This window comes from Cavia porcellus, unplaced genomic scaffold, assembly GCF_034190915.1.
Source record: "Cavia porcellus strain 051 isolate PalLab524CR breed Dunkin Hartley unplaced genomic scaffold, mCavPor4.1 scaffold_32, whole genome shotgun sequence".
Classification (NCBI taxonomy): domain Eukaryota; kingdom Metazoa; phylum Chordata; class Mammalia; order Rodentia; family Caviidae; genus Cavia; species Cavia porcellus.
The window spans coordinates 29,913,122-29,923,192 of record NW_026947515.1 but is presented as its reverse complement, the minus strand read 5'-3'; the positions used below and the strand labels follow the sequence as shown (position 1 = coordinate 29,923,192).

The following is a 10,071-nucleotide window of genomic DNA, read 5'->3' as shown; positions in this document are numbered from 1 at the left end:
TAGATCCTTGTAGATTTCAATCTGTAGTGGCTTGGCCCCCCACTTGTTCCTGTGCACTCTCATTGCTACCTGCCATATGACTCCCCAAAAGGGCCTCAGCACAGCTGAGTTGGTGCCAGCATCATGCTCTTGAACCTCCAAACAGTGAGCTCAATGAACCTCTTTCTGCTTCAGCTGTCATTAGAATGAAGTGATTGGCATGGGATCTAAAATGTTGGCTCTCTCTGGGTCCTTGATTTCAGAAAATTTAAGCGAAGCCTGATTAAAGTTGCCAAGTGTTTTAGAAAAACCTCTTCAGTGTGAAATCTCATTCTTCAGCTATGTAAGGATTCTAGTCAGGCTTAGCACTGTTGCATCTGGGCTTCGGCTCCATGCAGTTCGCGAGCTTCTGCTAGCCAGAAGCCCATTTAAGCCGTCAGACCCTCTCAACTCTAATGCTCACCCTCACAGTACCTTTGGCCTAACGTAGTGTGTTTCCCAGCAGCATTTCAGAGACAGGCTGGTGCTGAGAGGACTGCCAAGCTCTGGATGGGTCCAAGCCCAGGTGCTTGCTTAGAAACCTGGTTGTCTAGGACAGAGGGAAAACCAGGTCCAGGTCAAGTGCAGCGAGACTGTGGCCACTCTTATGCTTCCTTGATGCTTGGGTCACCACCAGTGGTAGAATCTCCTGAACAGATGGGCTTGGTGTGCCTCACAGGTCATCACAGGGACTTCTACCTCACCATTTTTCTGCCAGAGGGTATGAGAATGTGGCCCAACCAGGATAAGAGAACCACTATTTAGATAGGTCACTAAGCCTACAGGTAGAGACTGTAGCTTCTGCTTAACATGCTATACCTATCCCGTCATCACCTGGAGTAATGCTCTTTTGTCGTTTTCTTTTGTTACCAGGAATCAAACCCATGTCCTTGTACTCGAAGGCAGGCACTTTATCGCTAAGCTATATCCCTGGTGCCACGTAATGCTCCTTTGGTTGGGCATGGTCTTTCCTGGAGAAGCCTAAGGATGACACACTGCTCCTGAATCTGAGAACAGGCTTTTGCAGCCACAGAGAGGCAGCCTGTGCTTTTGGCAACCGGATTTAGGGTCACAGAACCTTAGTCCAGCATCTCAGTTGCGTTTCTCTGGACTCTTGCTGAGCCACAGCAGGAACCACAGATTACTTGGAAGCCGCTGCGAGCTGGGAAGGAAGCCTGCTGAGGTGACTGGTTTGAGGTTGTATGCTATCTGTTGTCAGTACTGGAGACTGAACCCAAGGAGCACGGCTACCTCCCCAATACCGCCCCCCCATCCCCACCCCACCAGGCCTGCTTTGAGAGAAGGCCTCACAAAGCTCCCTGGACTGCTCTGGCACTTGCCCTTCTCCCTCAGCCCTTTGGGGTTACAGGAATGTAGCACTGTGCCTAGCAAGAATGCTGCTCTCAATCATTTTGGGGTCCTAGTATGCCTGAGAAACTGATGATGGTGCCCATCCTCCATCTCCTGCAAAAATGCCTCAAATATTTTGTTCAGAGTTGAACTGAATGCAGGGATTCCACTTAGACCCAGACCCTCAGGGGGGTGCATTACATTCAAGGCATTCTTCTCTAGCTTAGTGGACCTCAGACTGGGAAGTGTACACAAACCTCCAGATAGTGAGCCCTGCCACCAGGACACCTAAGGCTGGCAACTAGGATGAGCCATGTGTAATCTGCTGGTGCTGCTGAGCTGCACTGCTTGAGCCCTTCCAGGTCCCAGCCTCAGCCCTACTCATCTTCCTTCTCCTCCTCCCCATTGCTCTGGCTGTCTGCACCTCTTGGATCTGCTGTCTCAGCTTCCTATATAGGTATCCCATGTCCCCAAAGACCCACCATTAGCGTTTTCATCAGTTGGGAGGCGGGGTAAAGGGGTACACCTCAGGAAGGGAAGAACAGGTACAGCAGGGAGGAGCTGGGAAGCAGGCCTCACATGCGCCCCTGGAAAAGATTACAGGCTGCATTCACACCCTGCCAGATGTCACCACAGGAGGGCTAAAGCCAGATGGGGTAAATAGTCTTATATTGTTTTATGTGCTGAACCTGCACTCAAAGCACCCAACACCAGCAACAAGGAAGTTCCCACAAGGAGTGCCCCAAGCCTTTGAAATAAGGTTCCAGAGAAAGCACACACACAAGGGGCTTTGTGCAAGGCCCATTTTAGGGGAACCTAAGGCCATACTAGATTTTTCAGTGTTTTGTGCAACAAACTAAACACCTTTATCATGTCAGCAAACATTCAAGGCCCTGGCCTGGGCTTGAACCTGCAGACAGCTGGGTCCCATCTGGGCAAAGAACTCTGATTCTGTGGGAGGACTGGGAAACCCTGCTTGAAAATAATTAAGACATGTTAAATGCATGTATCAACTTCCCAAAATTAATGATTTATATTAATAGACTAATTTTTTTCTTAAATGCTGGGTGCAGTGGCACAGATATGTAACCCCAACTCTGAAGACACTAAAGCAAGGAGGACTGCTATGAATTCAAGGTCAGGCTGCACTACATAGTGAGACCCTGTCTCACAAAATAAAAAAAAATAAATAAACAAAAAAACAAGGCCCTGAGTAAGGACCACCAGGTCCTGCATGGCCCTGCCATGCCAGACATAGGAAGAAAGTCAGGTGTGCTGCAGAGGATCAGAACAGGACCCTGCCAAGATCCACATGACAGGAAGGCCTAGAGGAAAAGACTTAATCCAAGTCACAGAGGTAGCGTATCAGGAGCCAGGCCAAGATCCCCAACTGCCTGTAAATGGGGTTTGGCGAAAGGATGAGACAAATTTAATAATGCATGAAGCAGGGGTGGGAAGTCAGTGCCCCAGAGTGGGCAGAGAGGAAGACACTCTGAGCCAGCCACTATTTTATTGGGTGTATACAAGGCTAGGAGGGGCTAGCAGAAGACTTAAGATCCACGAAGATTCAGAGGTGATGACTCAGCAAGTATAATCCTGGGATGACTCCAGAGGACAGAGAATATCCCATGCTAAGGATCTTGCCCTGCAGTGCTGTTTAACCTGAGTGGTCTTAGTGGGTGGGAGAGGATGGCTCATCCCTAGAGCTCATGGGAAATCTCCAAAGGGTGACACCCATAATCTCAAACCTCCATTTATCCCTGAGGGAAGTACACTGAATTAGCCACTGAAAATTTGTGGTCCCAATTAGCAGTCCATCACAAGCCTCATCTCATCTCACATGGCCCCTGGGAGGATTTAGACACTAGCACTTGACTAACAGTGGCTGTGCTCTGGCCTGAGTGTCCTAATTCAAACTTCCCAGGTTGCAGGTGTCATCTGAACTTGTACTTCTCTAGTCAGCCTGAGAGAGGCCCTGAGTGCTGCCAGGTATAGCTCAAATGGGTTGTGCACACCCCAGGCACCCAGGTGAGTGAGCCACCAAGTGTCACTAGGTAGCAAAAATCACCTCACAGGTTAACAGCCCTATTTGAAAAACACCAAAAATCTTGATAAACTTCATTTTGGAAATGCAAACTCGCAGAAGGGGACTAAAAAGTTCCACAAAACTCCTTCACTTTACAGTGCTCAAGGCAGACTCAGCCTTTGTGAGATCTCTGAGAGCATCTGCGTGGTGGCAGGCTCCTGGGAGGTCTGCAGTCCTGAAGGCCTTCACACCTCTGACTGCATTGACCTGGGTGGAGGGCTGGGTGCTACACTCTTTGGCACTGGTGGTCGAACTCAGTAAGCCCTGCCCTGGGCAAGTGCTTTCATCAGCCCTGCTGCCTAACTGGAGCCCAGGGAGGCTGCATCCCTGGCTTCTCTGCCTGCCCTATTTCCCACAGACCTGTTAGGTGGGTTACAGACCTGCTTCTCCCCTCAGAGGGTATCTCTATCCCAAACAAACCTAGGCTAGCACTCTCCTGTCTCTGCAAGTCTACTAACAGGTGGGCTGGGGCCCTGACTCCCTGTGAAGACCTCAAAGGTAGTCTAGGAACCAACTGTTCCCTGGCTTCTGCCTGCTTTTTCCCACTGGCCTGCTGACCCACCCTGCCTGACCCAGAGGGAACCTCTTAAATACTGAAATGACCAACATCAGCAGTCTCAGTAATCAACTGGTGTTCAGAGTCAGGATTTTAAGCCTGGGTACTTCGTAAGGTGGCCCTGGGTTCCCTGAGCCTGGACTTTTCTGCTGCAAAGTGAAGGTAGGCTTGAAATAAGACACGGGCCCCAATCTATAAGGGGAGAAGCCCTGTAGGAGATACAGCCCCTCAGAGGTCGCTGGGAAAGGGCAATCTTTAAGGTGAACAATTAAGAGAAAGGATCTGGAGACTCTCCACACCGAGAGCTGGTGTGTGGGCCATTGTCCGGAACAGGACAATCTTCTTGTTTCAGGTGTGCCAGGCCTCTGAGTCTCTCCGTCACAGACGCACCTCAGCCTTCCTCTGGGAAGTGTGGCACAGCAGCTGTGGTGGTGACACCCGCTGCTGCTGTCGCAGTTTCTTCAGGGCCCGGTAAGCCTGCACAGCCTGCTCCCTCTCTGCCTTCACAATCTGCTGCCTGGCCAGTGAGGTGCTCTGAGGCTTCTGGGACACACCACCAGGGCTCAAAAGCATCTTCAGCATCAGTGATGTCTTGCCAGGCTGAGGAAGAGACACAGTAGGGTAACACACACGTGGGCCATGGGCGATGGTAAGGGCTGTAGCTGTCAAATAGCTCTCATTCCAGTACGGTGCTGGGGCGCACCCTACAACAAACATGAACACAGGTCTTGTTTCCTGGAGGTTCCAGAGGAAAGGCTAGTAACTCTGTGGCCTCCTGCACACCTAGACCCTGCATACCTGGCTTCTGCTTGTGCTCCTCCTGGGCTGGGCAGTCAGCTCTGGTGGCTCTAAGACAACCTCTCCAAACTTCACAGTATCTGCAGGAAGAGGGGAAAAGGCCTCATACCGCCTTGCCCTGATGCCCACAGCTCTGGCTATCCTCGAATCCTCGTATTTCCTGCCTCCAAGGCCAGGATGCAGAACATGGAGTCATCTGCTAGCCTGATAGCTGTGGACTCGGAGAAATAAAGGGGCTTGTGAGAAGAGTAGGCCCAGGTCTGAAGGGACAGAGCCACTTAGGAAGGGCTACCTTTCAGCAGCTCCTGCTCCAGCCTTTCCACTGCTCTCTCTGCCTTTTTCTGCCGGGCTTTATCCAGTCGCCGTTTCTGGAACCTGAGAAGACAGTGTGATGCTTATTCCTAACCGCTCACCCAACCAGGAGGAGGCAGAGGCCACTCTACCCAGGGGCAGAAATAAAATCTGAGCCTTGGCAGCCACCGGCACTTCCTATGCCCTTCACCATCCTCCATCAGAGTGAGCCTTGCATCCACCAGACCCCTTGAGAGTTCCCAGTTAGTGGCTGTCAGCCATAGGGAACAGCGGATAACGCCTATTGACATTATGGGCTGTAACACTGGATAGAATAGGGATGCTGCCAAATACCCTAATGCACAGGACAACCACACCATGAAGAATCATTCTGCCCCAAGTGCTAGCTGTGTTGCTTTAACCAAACGATCTACCAAAGTCCCGGAGATGTATGGAAGCACTTTTGGGGACTGTGAATTCTAGGGTCTTACGAAAAGTTTGGAGACTATTGTGGCTTAAGGCTATATATGAACTAAGTATCCTAGGATGTAATTTTCTTGCCTAATATGACTACAAATACTTTGAGAATTCAGAAACAGGGAGACTCTACAACCTACTTACTCTACAGATCTTACAGAATCAGAAAGATACATCCTAGTCAGGCATGGTGACCCACACCTGTAATTCTAGCATTTGGGAGGCTGAGATAGGAGAATCATCTTGAGTTTGCAAGGCCAGCCTGACTACATAGTGAGATCTTGTCTCAAAAAAAAAAAAAAAAAAAAAAAAATTGCAACTTGCAGCAATTTTTACCTTAACTTTATTGTTTTTCTGTTTGTTTGTTTTTGAGGTAGGGCCTTACTAAGTAGTTGAGGTTGGCATTGAACTCACCGTGTAGCCCAGGCTGGCCTTGAACTCCTGGTGATTCTCCTGCTCCTGCCTCAGCATCCTGAGTGCTGGGATTACAGGTGTGCACCACCACGCCCAGTTACTTTAACTCATAAAACCTTGGGTTGGTTAATCTGGAAAATTGTGGTTAAGGGACCTCAAAAAGCACTGCTGAGGCAGGTATGGTGGTGCACACCTGTAATCCCAGCACTCTGGGAAGCTGAAGCAGGAAAAGTGTGGGCAAGTGTGAGTCTAGCCTGGACTACTAGTGAGACCCTGCTCAACATAGAAAATTTAAAATGGGCTGGGGACATAGCTCAGTACAAAAACCCTGAGTTTAATCTCTGGTAGTGGAGAAAAGAAAAAGAAAAGAACACTGCTTGCTGAAACCATCTCCCTGCCTTCCCACAGGCCAGGAGGAAATTAAGGCAAGAGGCAGAGAGGGTAGGCTTGCTCCTGGCTGGACACCATCCTTCCTGTATAAGGAGCATAACTAAACCTCATGGCAGTGACATCATCTTGATATACTTTACAGATGAGAATGCCAGGCTGAGCAGTCATAGAACTTATGCAGATGACCAAGCCAAAGGCTTTGGAATCTGTTTCAGACCAGAAAGGAGATCACTGGAAACAACCTCCATCCAGGTCTGGGCCAGGGCTGTATGTCAGCTTCACCTGGATCCCTGCAATACTGATTTCCTCAGGGACAGCCCAATGGCTAGTACTCAGCCCAAGGTGGAAAACTGCCCTGAAGCCCTCATGCTTTTCCAGAGAAAATCAAAAGCAAAGCAAGGTGTTTGTATGACCTGAGCCCTGTCACCTCCACCCCGCGGAGCTCCGCCCTTCCCAGGACTTTAACATCTTCCCTCTGTTTTCTTGAATGGAGGATAAATAGGAGTGGATGTGGCACCAAAATGCTGTTGCTGCGGAACTCACAGCCCTGCCTCCCTGGCCCTGCTTAGGTCTGGACTCACGCCTTTTTCCGCTCAGATTTCTCCTTCTTGGGAGCTGCCTGCACCTCTGGCTGCCGGTCGATCTGGTTCTTGCTGAGGAACAGCACGTGCTGGGTCTCCTGCTCCATGCGCTGGAGGTAAGCCCTATCGGACTCCCCCTTCCTTTGCCTGAACTTGGGAACCATGATATCCGGCTCCATTCCCTTTGCTTCCTTCTCCAGAGTGTTCCTGAAGGCCACCTGGGCTAAAAACAAAGGAGGACCCCAGAAAAGTTAGGAGCGGGTAGATGGTCCCAGCCAAGCTAACTTCCCCTTCCAAGACAACAGAAAGAGAAAACCAGGCTCAAGTGGAAGCAACCAAATGTCGGGAGCAAAGCTGTCTGTCCCCTGGGTGTCTTGGACAAGACCACTGCCTCTCATGGGTTTTGCAGAGCCCCATGAGAAGTGTGCACAGATCTGGGAGCTGCTGCAAAGTGACTTAACCTTCACTTGAGATAACACAGTTTTCTCCCTTGTTTCCTATGAAGCCACCAAGATATGCTGACTTTCCTGCTAATAAATTAGATATTCTTCCTGTCCAGATCTATGCTTCCCTTAAACATTCTTTGAATTTATTTATATGCTGATGGTATAAATAAACACACTGCAGGTACTAGGCAGTTTGCTTTCTCCAATCAGGTGAGAGGGCTCCACCTGACCTCAACTTTTGTACACTGATTCTTATCTTTGAATTGCTGCTATCTTCCCTCCAAAGTTTCAAAAGCCATGCTAGACGCAGCAGCCAGAGAAGATCTAAGATGCCCAGTTCAGGTCATCCCTATAGAAGTGACCTCACAGCCTGCTGGTTTAAGTGTCAAAGACAGCACAAACACAGCACAACTGAAAGAAAAAAAAACAATGAGAAACCTAAATACCACCGAGTCTGGATGAATGAACTTCCTCTGCTCATCCACAAATTTCATTACCCAGTCCCTGAAGTAAACCCAATAGAGCTATGGATATGAATATGGAAAAGATCCTATAAATGAACACAGGCCACAGAACAATATACAGGGTGAAGCAAGAGGTTTTACATTACAAAGGTGTGAAAATATGAATAAATGTCTCCAGGAAAAGTTATACATAAAGTGAACAATGATTTCTTTCAGGAGGAAGGCCAGGGTTTATAGATGGGGAGGCTCACTTTCACGTCACACTCCTCAGAACCATTTGACTTTACTACCTCTGTGAGTACACACACGCGCACGCACACACACAAATTTTTCATCCAGTGTTAAATATTCAACTCAGGGCCTTGAGCATGCTCTGCAAGCATTCTACAATGGAGCGACATCCCCAGTTTTTCTGAATATGTATTTTTAAAGTAATTTAACAAAAAAAAGTACCAATTCAATGCAGCACAATTTACAGACATTCCATCTGGGTAGGGGATATAGCTCTGTGGTAGAGCATTTGTACAGCATATACAAGGCCCTGAGGCAGAGCCCCAACACTGTGGTGGTGGGAACCAACACACCACCCTCCACTTGGGCCAGTATCTCCTCTAACCTCCTTTCTTAGCTTTTTATTTCATCATCTCTTTGGTGAAAAGGGTAAAATTTAAATAAATTATAAAACACCGCTGCTGTAAAATCAGTTTAGAGGGGCTGGGGATTTAGCTCCGCGGCATAAGCGCCTGCCTTGCAAGCAGGTAGTTGTGAGTTTGATCCCTGGTACCAATGAAAAGGGAAAAGACAAAAAAAAAAAAAAAAAAAATCAGTTTAGAAAAACAAAAAATACAAATAAAAATGTACAAGCATATTGACATTGTTGCCCAAGACACCCAGAGTGGCATGAGGCCCAACCTGATATAGGGAATAAGAAAGGAAAGCTTTTCAGAAGGGTTTAATCAACTTTCTTCATTAAATCCTCAAATGCACCACTTCTCTCTGCCTGTTGCTTAAAACTTAGTCCAAGGAATCTTCACTTCTCACTGCTAACAGCCTCACTGGTGAGCCGTATCCACTCCCTTCATTATGGGATCTGTCCTCAAAGTAAATATAAACTGGTCATCACCATTAAAACCCCTTGATGGATCTCCATTACTTTGTAGATTTAAAAAAAAAATCAATACTTCTTCCCCTGCTCCTGAGGTACCCCTAAGCTGTTCCCACACCCTGCATGGGCTTCTCCTTTATTTAGTCTCCTCTGGTACCATTCTGCTACCACACCTTGTTTGGTTTTGGTGACACTGGTCTTCCCTCAGTCCTGTTTCCCCTGTCCTGTCCCTTCAGCACTGGGTCTTGGCAGGTTTCCTCCTTGCCTGAAACGCTATGGAGTACACAGTTTGAGCAACTGGGAGGATTCAGACATATAAAGCTGCTACCACCAAGTAGAGGTCCACACATACCCTCCTTCTTTCTCTTCTTGAAACTGAGGGGTTTTTTCATCTCCTCTCGGCTTTTCATGATCTCTCGAAGCCGGAAAGGGATTTCCTGTTCATCCTGGTTCTTAGGCTTGCAATTCACTTTCTTCTTTTCTTTGCTAGGAAAGAAAACCCGGAGGGCGAAGGGGTGAGACTAGTTCTAAGGAAAACAAGCAGAATCAGAAAAGGAGGCCAAGCCTGGAAAAAAGAGTTTCGGGGCCACCAATCGGGCAGGGAGAAGATGGCCCGCTCCTCTCACCCGGTCCCTTGAACCGTTTTCTCCAGGGATGCAGGGGCAAACGGAGCTCCGAAAATCCGCGGAGCCTGGGACAGCTGGCCTCATATTGCGGACGAAGCAGAGGCAAAACTAGATTTATTCACGCCTCCACATATTCAACAAGATCTTCGCAGAGAGTGAGCCAAGGCACCATCGAGGAGGCCGTGAGCCTACTCCGATTGTGTGCTGGAAAGCTCGCTGACAAATCGGCTCCTCCAGGGTCGCTACCCACCTGCACTGCCCCGGCTCCCAGGTAGAGCATTTTTGCTGCCCTCGCGGCTGCTGCCACTGCCGCTGCCACCGCCGCCGTGCCTGCGGCTGTCCGGGGTTTCCTGGTCTCCCTGGTGGGGCCACCGCTCGCTGTCCAGCACCGGCCATCACCACACTTGCCGCTTAAGAGCGAAAGCACTTCCACTCTCCCGCCTCCCCGCGCACAAACACTATTTCCGCT

At 49.0% G+C, this 10,071-nt stretch overlaps 1 protein-coding gene across 3 annotated transcripts; it reads right to left on the bottom strand.

The window, feature by feature from the left end:
- Nucleotides 1–2,861: 2,861 nt before the first annotated feature.
- Nucleotides 2,862–10,049, bottom strand: Ccdc137 (coiled-coil domain containing 137). Of its 3 annotated transcripts, XM_003464898.5 has the most exons (6): nt 9,853–10,049; nt 9,329–9,462; nt 6,962–7,184; nt 5,101–5,183; nt 4,809–4,888; nt 2,862–4,610 (listed from the first exon to the last, which is right to left on the bottom strand). In XM_003464898.5, exons 1-6 carry the CDS (start codon nt 9,996–9,998, stop codon nt 4,389–4,391), a joined length of 888 nt encoding a protein of 295 aa, XP_003464946.1. In that variant the 5' UTR covers nt 9,999–10,049; the 3' UTR covers nt 2,862–4,388. The 3 variants fall into 3 exon arrangements, with proteins under 3 accessions (XP_003464946.1, XP_063098056.1, XP_063098058.1); XM_063241986.1 differs by lacking the exon at nt 5,101–5,183 and having other exon boundaries at nt 2,862–4,714; XM_063241988.1 differs by lacking the exon at nt 5,101–5,183.
- Nucleotides 10,050–10,071: the final 22 nt, after the last annotated feature.

Coding starts and splice junctions, on each gene's coding strand:
- Ccdc137 (XM_063241986.1), bottom strand. CDS start 9,998: ATGGCCGGTGCTGGACAGCGAGCGGTGGCCCCACCAGGGAGACCAGGA. Junction 9,463..9,852: donor TGGGAGCCGGGGCAGTGCAG/GTGGGTAGCGAC, acceptor TTTCTTTCCTAG/CAAAGAAAAGAAGAAAGTGA. Junction 4,889..6,961: donor AAATCTGAGCGGAAAAAGGC/GTGAGTCCAGAC, acceptor CTCTTCCTGCAG/ATACTGTGAAGTTTGGAGAG.